This window comes from Lycorma delicatula, chromosome 13 (genome assembly GCF_047948215.1).
Source record: "Lycorma delicatula isolate Av1 chromosome 13, ASM4794821v1, whole genome shotgun sequence".
Classification (NCBI taxonomy): domain Eukaryota; kingdom Metazoa; phylum Arthropoda; class Insecta; order Hemiptera; family Fulgoridae; genus Lycorma; species Lycorma delicatula.
In genome coordinates, this window is record NC_134467.1 from 19,968,664 (window position 1) to 19,986,271 (window position 17,608).

At 32.2% G+C, this 17,608-nt stretch overlaps 1 protein-coding gene across 6 annotated transcripts in view; it reads left to right on the forward strand.

Annotated features, from left to right (window-relative positions):
* LOC142333771 (calmodulin-like) overlaps window positions 1-17,608 on the forward strand; it is a 402,268-nt gene that overhangs the window by 368,071 nt on the left and 16,589 nt on the right. The window contains exon 2 of one of the 6 annotated variants that reach the window (XM_075381283.1): window positions 3,952-4,274. The exons of 4 other annotated variants lie outside the window; for them this stretch is intronic. In XM_075381283.1, the coding sequence (XP_075237398.1) occupies window positions 4,194-4,274 (81 nt within the window). In that variant the 5' untranslated portion in view covers window positions 3,952-4,193. The remainder of the gene's footprint in view (window positions 1-3,951; window positions 4,275-17,608) is intronic. One more of the 6 variants, XM_075381284.1, reaches the window with a different exon arrangement.

Below are 17,608 nucleotides of genomic sequence, written 5' to 3' on the forward strand. Positions count from 1 at the left end.
TCATCTATTTGCCGCAACACCTCTTCATTTGTTACTTTATCCACCCATCTGATTTTTAATATTCTCCTATAGCACCATTACAAAAGTTTCTAATTTTTTCTTCTCAGATACTCCAATCGTCCAAGTTTCACTTCTAAATAAAGCGACACTCCAAACATACACTTTCGAAAATCTTTTCTTGACATTTTAATTAATTTTTGATGTAAACAAATTACATCTCTGACTGAAGGCTCGTTTCGTCAGTGCTATTCGGCATTTTATATCGCTCCTGCTTCGTCCATCTTTAGTAATTCTACTTCCCAAATAACAAAATTCCTCTACCTCCATAATCTTTTCTCCTCCTATTTTCACATTCAGTGGTCCATCTTTGTTATTTCTACTACATTTCATTACTTTCGTTTTGTTCTTGTTTATTTTCATGCGGTAGTTCTTGTGTAAGACTTCATCCATGCCGTTCATTGTTACTTCTAAATCCTTTTTACTCTCAGCTGGAATTACTATATCATCAGCAAATCGTCGCATCTTTATCTTTTCACCTTGTACTGTTACTCCGAATCTAAATTGTTCTTTAACATCATTAACTGCTAGTTCCATGTAAAAATTAAAAAGTAACGGGGATAGGGAACATCCTTGTTGGACTCCCTTTCTTATGACGGCTTCTTTCTTATGTTCTTCAATTATTATTGTTGCTGTTAGCTTCTTCTATCTCTGTATTTGAACTCTAATTTTTTTTAAATGCTAAACATTTTATTCCAGTCTACGTTATCGAATGCCTTTTCATTTAATATATATATTTTTAATTGGTCAACTCTAATTTAATAAAAAAAATGTTTATTAATTTTATGTTTTTATTCATTTAATGAATGATTTTATGTTAATTCTTTCTATAGTGATTGGTATAAATCTGTGATTTATTCCACAGATTTCTGAGCATTGTCCAAAAAATACTCCTGGGTTTTTAGTTATTAGTCTGATTTGATTAAGTCGTCCTGGGATTGCATCTATTTTTACTCCTATTGATGGAATTGTTCAAGTGGATTACGTCGGATGATGATACAATTATTCGAATTTGTGTTGAGAATGGGATAATTATTCGGTTGTCTACTTCAATTAGTCAGAATGATGATAAATCATTTCTCCATGGTGCTAGTGGTAGCGTCTCAGACCTTCATCCGGAGATCCCGAGTTCGAATCCCGGTTGGATATGGAATTTTCTCATGCTAAAATATTTTCATTTCATTCCATTTTTTGAAGCAGTACCTAACGATAGAACCGGAAGGTAAAAAAAATATACAAAGCCCTACTTTAATAACTTCGTTTAAAACATTTTTTATATGATTAGATAAAAAAAATTGAGTTGGACACTACATGACTTTCTTGTACGCCTATTAAATTAGATATACAGATATACACATTTTTAAAACTAGATAAAATCTTCATTTCATTAATAACTTCTGATATTTTTTCATGTTCTTTTTTTCTTTTTTACAATCAGAGGTTAAAAATTATTAATAAATCAATACATTTAAAATAAAAAAAAAGAAGGAAATGAAATTTGATTCGAACCGATATCCATTCCTCTTGTGAGATCTAAATATTTCATTAATTAAAATTTTATTTCGCTATAACTCTGGAACCAATGAAAATAAGTACCACTTATGATATATCATTGAAAAGCTCTCAATGAGGGCTTATTATTACACTTAAAGAAAAGTTTAAAATCCAAATGTTTTTCGATTTAGAGCTTTTTAGGACACTTTTGGTTCAGTCAATTGCAATACAAAACTAGATGTTACAACAGTCCTAAATCCAAAATTTCAACATCCTAAGGCTAATCGTTTTTGATTTATGCGAGATACATACGTACGTACAGATGTCATACCGAAACTAGTCAAAATGGATATGGAATGGTAAACATGGATATTCTCGTTGAAATCAAAAAAACCGAAATTTTTCGCGATCACAATTCTTCCATTACTTTGAACAAGGAAGTAAAAAGCGCCTTGTGCAATGATACACTTTTACGCTCAAGTGAACATCAATTTATCGATAATATGGAGATTCGACTAATAAAATCAATCCTTCAAATAGTCAGAATGGGAAAAAACGTGTACTCTTTTTCACCATCTGTTAACTGAGCGTAGAATTCTTGCAATGAATGAAACGATTACTGAAGCATGAAACTTTTAAGACCGACAACAAACGGGAGTAGTAACGTACGCAAGTAACAGTGGCGGAAGTAGTTGGAGCGATGGTAGCAGCGTTAAAAGTGGTACTCAATTAACTTCAGCTCGATTCTTATTAAATTAGTCACCTGGATAATTAAAATGATTTGAACCAAAATCCTTCAGTATTTTTGTTTTTTTTTGAACTGCTGCTACTATGCTATTAAGGAAATATAAAGAACTTGAATAAACATGGACTATCATCAATTAGATTAATTCTACTTATTTAAATTAATTGCTTAATTGTTACCATTTAAACATTTCATGAATTTGTCAGTTGGATACACCTACCTTTTAATGATTTCATAAATGATACATTGTGAAGAATAAATATTATGAAAGTTTGTACATTGAGTCGATGAAGAAGGCTGGAAGAAGACTGCCTAAATGGAATGAAATGGAATGCAAAGTTGGCTGGAGTTTTACAAATACTCCCTACAAATCGCAGAACCTGGACAGTGTCCCTTGCTGCTGGATGATTCTAGAATCGGGCGTGTTTTTAATGGTTTATTTTTAATGACGTAATGACGGGTCTAGATTTTAAGTTTTAAATTTTAAGGACGGATTTAATAGCATTCCAATCCGTTTTAACCAGCGTTCTCGAAACCACTTTTTGGTCCGACCGTGGGAGGCTTTCTTTTTCCTGTTTAGCCTCCGGTAACGAACGTTTAGATAATACTTCAGAGGATGAATGAGGATGATATGTATGAGTGTAGTCTTGTACATTCTCAGTTCGACCATTCCTGAGATGTGTGGTTAATTGAAACTCAACCACCAAAGAACACCGGTATCTACGATCTAGTATTCAAATCCGTGTAAAAATAACTGGCTTTACTAGGACTTGAACGCTGTAACTCTCGACTTCCAAATCAGCTGATTTAGGAAGACGCGTTAACCACTAGACCAACCCGGTGGGTTGACCGTGGGAGGCTAGCCTTATGAAACCTGTCCTTCCGACGTAATTCCCCTTCAGACCGTCCACTGAAGTCCTTTCGGTGCTAACGCTTCACAGGCTAGCAGGAATACGCCACGACGGGGCACTAATTGTATGGAGTGAGCAATGCGCCCCCTTCTGCCTAAATGTAATGCGGAACCGGCTTATATAGTGTGAACGGAGCCGCTGTTTCGTCAGGAGCCGAATCTAGCCGACAGGAACCGAGTACATCCGAAAGAAGCTGTGTGAATTGTACAGAGCCGAGTGCAACCGACAAGAGCCGAGTTCGATCTGGTAGAAAGCCCTTTAACTTTTAAAGTCCTTTTTAAATCAATTTTTAATAACATGCACTAAGTCTGAACAATATTTAGAAAAATATTTTTAAAATATCGGTTAAAAAAAAGATAACTTTGGATTTTTGAGAAAGGGGCAATTTTTTAAAATAATAAGATAAACGTGTACCCAGCTTAATATAATGTAGGATTATGTTTGCAAAATTTTGATAAAATTGACCCAGAAAATTTATTAACCCCCTCCCTGGAAATGCTGACCCCTAAAATTTTACAAAACAAAATTGCCCATATACATACACGAATTTCTGTACAAAATTTCATCAAAATCTGTTTATCCAGTCAAAAATTATTACACTTCAAACACGCCAACAGCGTACATACGTACGTAGGAATATTACCCCTCCTTTTTTTTCTTTTTTTTTGTCCGTGGGTCCTGAAAAATCCTGAGAAATGGAAAAACCCATATCCCATTTTTTTATTGATTTTTTTCTTCTCTCAGTATAAATCTAGAGTTATGATTCCAAGAAATTAATATATATATATATATATAAAATTTGTTTTAAATCGTAATATTTTACTATAATATACTAATTATATATAATAAAATATAAATCAATAAGTGAAATGTTGATATACATAATGTTTTATAAATAAACAAATCTTTTATTTGACAAACATATATTAAAAACTGAAGTGATATTAAAAAAAAATATATTATAGTTAAATTATTATATAAACAAAATGGCATCAACGGAACGTTACGTTAAAGAATACAGCAGATTACGGCGACTTACAAGTAATAACGAGATAGTTATATGTTCGGTCAGTAAAACAATTTTTTTTATAAATTATTTTAATATATAAAAAGATATTAGTTAAATCATTTTTAAAATGTTGGAATTTTAAAATTTAAAAGACTTAGTATTTTAATATTAATGAAATGAATCGTTTATCTATACTACAGAGTGATTTTTTAGCCCTGTAATCCAATTGTTAATGTCTGGTAATTTTTTTCTAAGAAAGGGAAATTTTGTTTTGTGAAACGAAGTTAGTAACCCTACTCCACCGGTATAGATTCGGCAGTGTGAGTTGATTCTCCTTGAGCTGTGTAAACTTTTGTGTCGTGTTACGAACAGAATTTCTTTTACCATAGAACAACTTGTTTTCATTCTTGAACAATATTTTGCTACGAAATCGTACGCGAGTGTAAAACAATCATTTCAAATTAAATGTGTTGGTGTTCCTCCGCCAGAAAAAATGTCAATTTCTAGGCTAGCAAATCGATTTCGAGAGACAGGTAGTGTTTGCGACAGAAAACGTAGCGGTCGCTTGACAGATGACGTTTTAGAGAATGTGAAAACAAGATCGTTCAATTCTCCACGGAAAAGTTTACGAAAACTTTCCACGCAAGTCGGTTTGTCATATTCGAGTGTTCAGAAGGTTGCTAAAAAATTGAAATCGTATCCGTATCGCGTACGATTAGTCCGAGAGCTTCAGCCTCCAGATTTAAACAAGCGATTGCAATATTGCCGTCGGTTTAGGTCTCTCGTAAACGATAACGGAATCGAATTTTTAAACAAAGTGTTCTTAGCGATGAAGCTTGGATCCATCTCGATGGTTATGTGAACGGTCAAAACTATCGAATTTGGGCGGTTGAAAATCCTAACACTTTACAAGACAAACCTTTGCATCCTGAAAAGATTGAAGTGTGGTGTGCGATATCTCGTCATCGTATAGTCGGACCCGTATTTTTCAAACAGACAGTAAATGGTGAAGTATACAAAAATATTGTGCGCCAATCTGTGTCCCTCCTGGAACCTCAAGAACGGTATTACTGGTTTTAGCAAGACGTCGCTACATGCCACACGTCTCGAGAGTTCTTTGACGATCGAATAATAAGCAAGGGCTTCTGGCCTCCAAGGTCCCCAGACCACACATCTCCTGACTACTTTTTGTGGGGCTATATTAAGTCCGAGGCCTTCAAAAACAATCCTCACACTATTGATGAACTTAAAGTCAATATTACAGATTTAATCACGAATATTTCCAATGTAATTCTTAAAAAGGTTTGTGTTAATATGCTGAAAAGTGTCCGTGCGTGTATAACCGCAAGGGGTGGGCATTTTGGGCATATTCTTTAACAATTATGTAAGTAATAACTTTTTATTAAATCTCTTTGTAAGTAACAAATACATTTCTTTTATTCCACCTAAATTTCCCTTTCTTAAATTACATTTAAAATTGGGTAACAGGACTAAAAAATCACTCTGTAGTATACAAAGAGAAAGAGGATTTTTGTTTATTCAAGATAAACAAAAAAACTAAACAACCAAATTTTTACCCATGTTTCTTGGTATAACTGAGAAGGTTTTTAGATATATTTCACCTCGAAAAAAAAAGTATATATACTGGCTATACATAAATATATAGTATATATATATATATATATAGCAGTATAGCTATATAGTATATAGTATAAGCTATACATATAGTATAGCCAGTATATATATATATATATATATACTGGCTATACTTTTTCGAATTTTACTTGTAAAACTAAACAATAAATATCCTTAAGAAAAAAGGTGATTTCTCCTTCGTTTTTCCCCCTGAACGTCAATTTGTTATTTTTATATAAAAATTTATATCTCAAGTTTGGTTAAACAAATCACATTAATATCTGGTAAGGATCTTTGTAAAAAAGTTATAAAATTACAACAAAAACAGGAATTAAATTCCTTTACAAATTACAAAATGGCGTCCATGTTTATTTTTCAATCTGTTATATCTCCATAAATATTAGTTTTATCAAAATTTATGTTATTTTATAAAATATTAAGTCATTTATTTCGAACAAAATTATATTTTATTTTTTAAAATCGGTTAACAAATATTCGAATTATGGCAAAAAATTGAAGTTGTAATTTTGTGTTTGTTTTCATGTCCTCCAATTTATGTTCAATTCGATAAAATATTGTATTTACTTATTTTTAATTCTAATATTGTAAATTAGTATCAAATTAATAAATAATTTTCTCACAATAATAGACCTAATAATTATGACAGAAAATTACAACATCAATTTTCTGCCATAACTCGACTATTTGTTAACCGATTTAAAAAAATAAAATGTCATTATGTTCAAAATAAAAGGCTTAATATTTTATCAAATAACATAAATTTTGATAAAACTAATATTTATGGAGATATAACGGATTGAAAAAATAAACATGGCCGCCATTTTTTAATTTGAAAATATATTTAAGTCCTGATTTCTTGCTAATTTTAAAACTTTATTACCGAGACGCTTAGCAAATATTAAAGTGATTCCTCTATCCGAACTTGAGATATAAATTTTTATATAAAAATAACAAAATGGCAAACAAGAGGAGAACGAAGGAGAAATTTCCATTTTCCCTACGGATATTTTTTGTTTAGTTTTACAAGTAAAGTCCAAAAAAGTATACCCAACCCACCATTTTAAAAACACTCCAAATATAACGGCCTAAAAATTTCAGTATGATCTCATTTCTCTGGGAGATCAGAAATCCGGGCGAAATTTTTCGCTAACCGTAACTAAATAATAAAACGTTTACGGATATATGTTTGTGTGAACGTTTTTCCTTATTATAATATGTAGAATCAGTTCCCAAATTATTTCCCTTTCCTCCTGAATCATTCTGTATAAATACAAAAAAAAGGAAAAGTTTCTGGATTCATATTTACATAAATGAAATGTAGTAGAAATAACAAAGATGGACCACTGAATGTGAAAATAGGAGGAGAAAAGATTATGGAGGTAGAAGAATTTTGTGATTTGGGAAGTAGAATTACTAAAGATGGACGAAGCAGGAGCGATATAAAATGCCGAATAGCACAAGCTAAACGAGCCTTCAGTAAGAAATATAATTTGTTTACATCAAAAATTAATTTAAATGTCAGGAAAAGATTTTTGAAAGTGTATGTTTGGAGTGTTACTTTATATGGAAGTGAAACTTGGACGATCGGAGTATCTGAGAAGAAAAGATTAGAAGCTTTTGAAATGCGGTGCTACAGGAGAATGTTAAAAATCAGATGGGTGGATAAAGTGACAAATGAAGAGGTATTGCGGCATATAGATGAAGAAAGAAGCATTTGGAAAAATATAGTTAAAAGAAGAGACAGACTTATAGGCCACATACTAAGGCATCCTGGAATAATCGCTTTAATATTGGAAGGACTGGTAGAAGGGAAACATTGTGTAGCCAGGCCACGTTTGGAATATGTAAAACAAATTGTTAGGGATGTCGGATGTAGAAGGTATACTGAAATGAAACGACTAGCACTAGATAGGGAATCTTGGAGAGCTGCATCAAACCAGTAAAATGACTGAAGACAAAAAAAAAATATTTACATAATTCTTACTTAGAACATCTCTTGAAATCTTTCTATTTTTTTTCATGAAATACTTTAATATTACAAATTTATGTATAGAGCAATTTGAAAGATATAAATTTTATTTATAAATAAAAATGAATGTTTGTTTGTTTGTCCCGTATGCGTTCATATACCATTCATCTGATAGGGATAAAATTTTGGTGAGTGTGTGCACGCCTTTCAAGGTTCCTAAATCAATTTGGAGCCGCTAGGTAGCGCTGGGTAGAATTATTTAGAAAAAAAACTGTATTTATGGACCGATTTGGCTCATATTCAGAATACATATTAGTTACGTGAAAAAAAAAGTGTAAAAAGTATACCCGGTAGGTGGCGCCGGTACGAGATATTTACGAAGCAAGCAAACAAATATACAAACAAATTTTCTTCTTCTATATATATATATAAAAGGCAATGTGTGTCCGCTATAGACTAAAAAACTACTGGACCGATTTACGCGGGGGAAAAAGAGAGAAAGGGGAAAAAATAAAATTGGAAAAAGGGGAGAAGGAAAAATGAAAAAGGACAAAAGTATTAAAAGGGAGAAAGAAACCGGAAATGTAGGAATGAAAAGTAGAAGGAAATGAAAATGGAAAAAGGGTTAAAAGTGAATAACTGAATTCCGTAATGTTCAATTTTTAATGTTTTATCAAAATTTAAATTGTGTTCATTTAGTCTATATATATATATACACGAGCTGCTACCCAAAATTTCGGGGAATTTTACCATAAAAATAAAATAGCTTACCATAACTTATATTTTCCATTTCCTTCAAAGTAATCCCCTTGAGCATTGATACAGTGATCCCAGCGTTTTTCCCATGATTCAATGCATCCCTGCAAGTCTGCAGGTGTAAGTATACGAGGCACGTTCTGCGTTTCTTCCTGAATCTCCTCAATTGTGTTAAAACGACGACCTTTCGATTGAAATTATATTTTCAGAAAGAGAAAAAATTCGCACGGAGCAAGGTCAGGCGAATAGGGTAGGAGGGGAATCACTACCGTCTTTTTGGAAGCCAAAAAATTCCGAACGAGGGCGCGTTGTCATGGTGCAGAACCCAGCTGTTGTTACCCCACAGATCTGAACTTTCCGCCTAATGTTTTCATGTACGGCTTCAAAACTTCACAATAGAACATCCCATTGACAGTTTGACCAAGAGGAACAAATTCCTTATGTGTTTGTGTCAAATTCCTTTGATGTTGAAAAAAAAAATTATCATGGACTTCACGTTGCTGCGAACTTGACGTGCTTTTTTTGGCCGCGGTGAACTTGGCGACTTCCACTGCGACGACTACTGCTTAGTTTCAGAGTCATACCCGTACACCCATGTCTCATCACCGGTTATGATGTTGAAGATGAAGTTAGGGTCATCTCTTGCTGAATTTTTCAATTCTTTACAGACAACTACGCGATTTTGTTTCCGGTCGCTGTTCAACAGTCTCTGTACGAATTTTGCAGCAATGCGTCTCATGTTCAAATTGTCCGACAAGACCCATATGACATTTGTACGATTGCACAAACATCATGGATTGTTTGTCTAAGATCTGCAACAATATCCTCTCGCACTTTCACGATGTTTTCCTGTGTTGCGCTTGTTGATGGTCTTCCTGAACGTTCATCGTCATCGACTGTCGTTTGTCCATCTTTGAATCGTTTGTATCGCAAAAAAGTTTTACTTTTACTCATAGCATTGTCACCAAATGCTTCCACAAGCATGCATGGGTTTCTGCACCGGTGTTTTTAAGCACGAAGAAAAATTTGATGCAGGTTCTTTACTCTTTAAACTCTGCCATTTAGAACTTCGCCGAAGCAATAAAACACAACGTTACACGACCGCACGAAAGTCAACAATGCAGCCTCTCACCGTCACAGCTGTTGGAACACTAATTCACAAAGAGTACTGTTAGCCACATCTAGCGGCAGCAGGTCGTACTAGCAATGTTTCGCGCGCGAAATTCAAATTCCCCGAACTTTTGGGTTGCACCTATATATATATAACCCACCGGGTTGATCTAGTAGTCAACGCGTCTTCCCAAATCAGCTGATTTAGAAGTCGAGAGTTCCAGCGTTCAAGTCCTAGTAAAGCCAATTATTTTTACACAGATTTGAAAACTAGATCGTGGATACCGGTGTTCTTTGGCGGTTGGGTTTCAATTAACCACACATCTCAGGAATGGTCGAACTGAGAATGTAAAAGAGTACACTTCATTTACACTCATACATATCATCCTCTGAAGTATTATCTAAAAGGTAATTACCAGAGGCTAAACAGGAAAATGAATGTTTGTTTGTCCCGTATGCGTTCCTATACCATTCATTCGATTGCAAAGAAACTTTGGTAAGTTGTGCGCACGCCCGCTTACGTTTCTGAATTAGTTTGGACCAGCTAGGTGGCACTAAGGTCGAGGTATTTCGAAAAAATTGTATTTATCATTTCACTATCGTTGGTATCGATTTGATTAATATTCAGAATATATATTAGTTACGTGAAAAGAATAATTTTTACGAAAAATGGAAGAAGAGCAATACGGAAACAGGGAGAAAAGGAAAAAAAGGGAAGATGCGAAGAAAGGAAAAAGGGAAACGTTAAATTTTTTGAAGTTCCGTAACGTTCAGGTTTTTTTAATGTTTTATGAAACTTTTATTTGTGTTCATTTAATCTTTATACATATTTAAATCTAAGAATGGCAAACAAAGCATTGCCGGGTCAACTAGTTACCGTATATTACGCGAACAAAGCATACTCAGTAGAAGTTTATGTTTTGTAACAAACTCATTAAAATAACTCTACGACAGCATTTTTAATCAATCTTTCCCCTTTGTAAAATTCTTCTTTAAATTTCTTTCCTTTCTTCAAAGAAAATATGACATAAAATTATAATAAAAATTAAAAAAAAAACATAATTAATTATTTTAAAAATATTAAGAAAAAAAAAACACTATACTAAAGAGTTAAATTTATATAGAAAGAATTTGAAGTGTTTTACTTGTATAGATAACTATTTTTAATATTTTTCAGAGATTGGTTGATAAAATTTTAACTATAAACTATTCATCATTAGTAAATAAAAAAAAAAACTACAGAGCTCAGCACTAAAAACATGTACGAAATATTTATTATACGACAGATTAATAAGCAGACTTGAGTTATTGTAAATAATAAGTCAGCTCACCTGATAAGTACCAGTCTACTTATGCTAAAAAGAATGCATAATAAGCAACTATTTATTTAAAACTCTTTTTGATAAAATATAATCCTGACATAAAATTCAAAATTTTGCTTTAATAAATAAACATAATTTTTTTTTTAAGTCGTAATGTTACGTCATCAAAATAGACTTTTCATAATTGATAATTCGCCGAATAAAATGATAAAACATCTATTAGTTTCAAATATAAAAGATAAAACTTTACAAAACCATTTATAAAAATTATATTTCTATACTTAGATAAAAAATAAATAAATAATTAAATAAAGGAAATCAAAAAGATCTACGAGAGGTTATTTCTACTCTCTAATAAAGACCGTTTCATTGTTTTTTTTTTTTGTCATCAGTCATTTGACTGGTTTGATGCAGCTCTCCAAAATTCCCTATCTTAGTGCTAGTCGTTTCATTTCAGATACCCTCTACATCCTACATCCCTAACAATTTATTTTACATATTCCAAACGTGGCCTGCCTACACAATTTTTCCCTTCTACCTGTCCTTCCAATATTAAACCGACTATTCCAGGATGCCTTAGTATGTGGCCTATAAGTCTGTCTCTTCTTTTAACTATATTTTTCCAAACGCTTCTTTCTTCATCGATTTGCCGCAATACCTCTTTATTTGTCACTTTATCCACCCATCGGATTTTTAACATTCTCCTATAGCACCACTTTTCAAAAGCTTCTAATCTTTTCTTCTCAGATACTCCGATCGTCCAAGTATCACTTCCATATAAAGCGACACTCCAAACATACACTTTCAAAAATCTTTTCCTGACATTTAAATTAATTTTTGATGTAAACAAATTATATTTCTTACTGAAGGCTCGTTTAGCTTGTGCTATTCGGCATTTTATATCGCTCCTGCTTCGTCCATCTTTAGTAATTTTACTTCCCAAATAACAAAATTCTTCTACCTCCGTAATCTTTTCTCCTCCTATTTTCACATTCAGTGGTCCATCTTTGTTACTTCTACTACATTTCATTACTTTCGTTTTGTTCTTGTTTATTTTCATGCATTAATTCTTGTGTAGGACTTCATCCATGCCATTCATTGTTTCTTCTAAATCCTTTTTACTCTCATCTAGAATTAATATATCATCAGCAAATCGTAGCATCTTTATCTTTTCACCTTGTACTGTTACTCCGAATCTAAATTGTTCTTTAACATTTGATTGTAAAAAACTTTATTCTGATAACTTTATAAATATTTTTTATTTCTCTTAAACTACATACCTTATACTAATTCTCTATATAATCGCAAGATATTTTTTGAACCCCTGTAAAAAAAAAGTACATAACTTTTACATTGAAAAATTCCGAAAAGATATACTACGATCGCTTATAAAGTTCTCGCCTGTCAAAGAAAACACAAGAGTTTTCAAAAAGGTTTTTTATTTTAATTTTCAACGTAGTCGCCTAGTAATTCGATAAATTTAGACCAACGACGTTCTGACCTTTTAATATCCTCATTAAGATGCTATTTTTCCAATTCTATAAAATAAATGGTTGTCTCAGATTTGACCTTACCATTCGAAGTGAATCTTCGTCCAGTATGACATTTCTGTAGATTTAAAAGTAGAAACCCACCGGGTTTATCTACTGGTGAACGCGTCTTCCCAAATCAATTGATTTGGAAGTCGAGAGTTCCAGAGTTCAAGTCCTAGTAAAGTCAGTTATTTTTACATGGATTTGAAAACTGGATCGTGGATACCGGTGTTCTTTGGTGGTTGGGTTTCAATTAACCACACATCACAGGAATGGTCGAAATGAGACTATAAAAGACTACACTTCATTTACACTGATACATATCATCTTCTGAAGTAATACCTGAACGATAATTCCCGGAGACTAAACAGGAAAAGGAAAAGAATCTATCAGAAAAATAATTTCTTTCTTTTTCCTGTTTAGCCTCCGGTAATTACCTTTTAGATAATACTTCAGAGGATGATATGTATGAGTGTAAATGAAGTGTAGTCTTGTACATTCTCAGTTCGACCATTCCTGAAATGTGTGGTTAATTGAAACCCAACCACAAAAGAACACCGGTATCCACGATCTAGTATTCAAGTCCGTATAAAAATAGCTGGCTTTACTGGGACTTGAACGCTGGAACTCTCGACTTCGAAATCAGCTGATTTGAGAAGACGCGTTCACCACTAGACCAACCCGGTGGGTCATCAGAAAAATACTGAAAGATGAAAACCATAAATTCAAGAAAAAACGAAATCCAAAAGAGGGACGAAAGTTTTAGGAGAAAAAATTAAAGAATCTCTTTATGCATAATACTCCAAGGTTAGATGACGGTTTTGTACCATTTATAAAACATCACCATAAACCGCTATAAATGTGGTATTGCTGGATAGAGAATCATCCCTCGGTTGTGTATCAGATTTAAGACGAAAAAGAAATTGAAAACGTATTGAAAGTGCAAAAAACTTAGTTAAAATTTAGGATTTTTTGATTAGCCCATTGATGTGTCCAATCGACATTGCCCGGTCCTGTGGTACATCAGAATCAGCTGTATTTTTTAATATTTTTTACAATTTTAAACTATAATATTTCAATCTTTGTACTAACATTTCCTCTGTTAAGAAATAATACAGTTTAGTAATAATAAACTAAACAAAGCGATATGCGAAATTTTGCCACTGGTCCGATTGTATTGGATAATACAAAAAGCACCCGAAACACATAAATAAATAATTGATTCAACGTAACCCATACTGGGTAATTCGAAAAGATGAAAGTTAAAAAAAGTAGTTGCGCATTTCGATTTATAAATTATCATCATTTGTAGATAAAAACAAATTAGTAATAATTAATAAATTGAAATTTACGAAACGTCATCAAATATAACTTTCCCGGAGAGAAAGATATTTACTCTATTTTCCTTATATAAAACAGAACTGTAATATATATAAGGAAAGATTACCGGAAAACCACTAGGGGTTTAAATTTTAAATAATAGAGTTAACTAACTATTCAAACAGTCATGATTCCTGAGTAACCAAACAATTTAAATTAAAAAACCTATGTATAATTTATTTTAAAAGTTTTTTTGTCCTCCATCCCTTTATGGAGTTTTGAATAGTATCACAAACAATCAGAAAGAATGTGAAAATAGGAGGAGAAAAGATTATGGAGGTAGAAGAATTTTGTTATTTGGGAAGTAAAATTACTAAAGATGGACGAAGCAGGAGCGATATAAAATGCCGAATAGCACAAGCTAAACGAGCCTTCAGTAAGAAATATAATTTGTTTACCTCAAAAATTAATTTAAATGTGAAAAGATTTTTGAAAGTGTATGTTTGGAGTGTCGCTTTATATGGAAGTGAAACTTGGACGATCGGAGTATCTGAGAAGAAAAGATTAGAAGCTTTTGAAATGTGGTGCTATAAGAGAATGTTAAAAATCAGATGGGTGGATAAAGTGACAAATGAAGAGGTATTGCGGCAAATAGATGAAGAAAGAAGCATTTGGAAAAATATAGTTAAAAGAAGAGACAGACTTATAGGCCACATACTAAGGCATCCTGGAATAGTCGCTTTAATATTAGAAGGACAGGTAGAAGGGAAAAATTGTGTAGGCAGGCCACGTTTGGAGTATGTAAAACAAATTGTTGGGGATGTAGGATGTAGAGGGTATACTGAAATGAAACGACTAGCACTAGATAGGGAATCTTGGAGAGCTGCATCAAACCAGTCAAATGACTGAAGACAAAAAAAAAAAAAAAAAAAAAGTTTGTTTTCCCGGAAATTTTAGCTTTTCTATCAATTAGATTAATGGGCGATTTTATTAATACACGTGTGGATTTACAACCTTTTAAAAGTATCCGTGTAGCATTGAAAAATTTATAGAATTCGTAATCTCTAATTCATCAATTTTTCGAATTAAGTTATTCAAATTAAATGTAAAATTATAAAAGCGTTTAAATTGAGTCCCAAAGTTTTCAGTTACAAAATTTAGGTTGAAAAATGTATTACAAAGGATAGCTGAGTAAAAATGAACCCTAACTAAGAAAATTATTGTATTTATTTAATAGTGTTTCATGTAAAAAAGTAGAAGTTATTTTTCCAGACTGTATGCAATTATTAGAAGGTGGGGGGGGGGGGGGTTTGAGGGGATGATGAAGGGAGGTTTCCCCCTAAGTTAAAAAAAATTAAAAATCACGTTGTTTTTCCATATTATCTACCGAAAATGTTTTCACAGTTGTTATATGGGAGTTATTTTTTGAGGGGGGTTTGTGGGTGCACCCCCATGTCAGTAAATTAAAAAAAACTGGATTTTCTGTTATCAGATTACGTATTAAAATTGCATGAAATTTTTCCTAAAAACATTAAGCTCTTAACTTGGAGTAAAGTTGATAACGTCAGAAATTTTCCAGTTGAAAACGTAACTTTGGAAACCTGGAAAACCAAAGCGCCGAGCGAAGCGAGGCCTGGCTGGGAGGTCCGGCAAAGCGGCTAGTTATTAATAAATTAATATATTTAAATTTTAAAAAAATACATGTATATGAAGGCGGACCGATGTATACATGGTTACGGATCCGACACATTCTCACTTACGCCACATAACTTCTTGATCGACATGAAACAAAATTAATATATAAACTAATATAAAATGCTGATACACAAAAAAAAAATGTAATGCAATGTGATGTTTACCTTAAAAATATCAGGATGACATTATTTTACTGGATGAACTAAAATGCAGGTAAAATATTTCGCTAGCCGTAACTCGATAATAAAGCGTTTTCAGACGTATGTTTGTATAAGCTTTTTTCCATATTTCTCACTTTAGAAAAAGTACCAAAATTATTTTACCTTTGTTTCTAATTAAAGTTTAACTTCTCAAATTTGTGTTTAATTAAAAGTTTTTACATAAATTTTCTCAGAATTAAATTCTCTAGAAAGTTTTATTTATTTATTGGTAAATTAACAAAGTTACTTTATTCCAAACCTATAAAATTGCATTATGTGACAAAACCTCTTCGTGTTTTATTCCGTTTTTCTTAAAAAATGAGCGACATAGAGATTTTGGACCGTTTTTATTCAATTTTTGAGATCAAAAACCTAAATAAAACACCAAATTTACCTCGTGATATGTACTCTAAGAATTTTAGTAGAATTTAATCTTACAGGGGGACAAAAAGCAAAGCTATACGTTACCCTACCCTTAACTCGATAATGAGTATCTGAGAAGAAAAGATTAGAAGCTTTTGAAATGCGGTGCTATAGGAGAATGTTAAAAATCAGATGGGTGGATAAAGTGACAAATGAAGAGGTATTGCGGCAAATAGATGAAGAAAGAAGCATTTGGAAAAATATAGTTAAAAGAAGAGACAGACTTATAGGCCACATACTAAGGCATCCTGGAATAGTCGCTTTAATATTGGAAGGACAGGTAGAAGGAAAAAATTGTGTAGGCAGGCCACGTTTGGAATATGTAAAACAAATTGTTAGGGATGTAGGATGTAGAGGGTATACTGAAATGAAACGACTAGATAGGGAATCTTGGAGAGCTGCATCAAACCAGTCCAATGACTGAAGACAAAAAAAAAACTCGATAATAAAGCGTTTTTAGATATATGTTTTATGAACTTTTTTTCTTATTTTAAAGTATATTAAACTATAGAATCAGTTTTTAAATTACTTCTCTTTCCTCCTGAATCACCCTTTATTATTCGAATCGGGCAAGGAATACACTAACCTTTTTAAAATGAATGCTGTATTAATAACTTAGCTAAACAGGATATTCCGTTAGAGAAACTGTTTTATTAATTAAACCTAAAGATTAAAGATTAACGTAAAATAAACCTAAAGATTTGAGAAAGAAAATATTTGTATAAATTAAAAGCAATCCATTTAATTTTACTTACAGAATTAATGAATGAAAAGAGAAAAATCCATTTAAACAACAATACATACAAATCATAATTATAATAGAATAATTTAAATGAAGATATGCAAAGATATTAAACAAAAAAAAAAAAAAAGAAGGGAATACTTTAAAAGCGATTAATTGAAACGTATTCCAGGACAAAATTCTGCAACTTCTGTTTCAGTTATATTGTGTTCGTCTCTCCTAATATTTAATTCATTATTATACCCCTTTCTGTTGCATTTCATTACTCATGTCTTTGTTTTACACTTGTTTACTTTCTCATTGAAATTCTCCTTTGGCGATGAATTCATACACTTCACTACCATTTCTCTAACTCATCCCTTGTTTAAATCTTAATAATAAAAACTCATGAAATCTAAACTTTTTTATTTATTGTTTCATTTCTCAACTATTATTATTAAATTTGTATTTATTTTTATTGTTCCTTTATAAGAAAATTAAAAAGTCAAACAAAATGATTATTATATTGTTGGTTTGACGTGAAACGTTTTAAAATCACACCGAAACTTACGGGTACAAAAATAGAGATTTGTAGCGTATCGATAACGTCATCCAGACTCAAAAATGTAACCCACCGGGTTGGTCTAGTGGTTAACGCGACTTCCCAAATCAGCTGATTTGGAAAGTC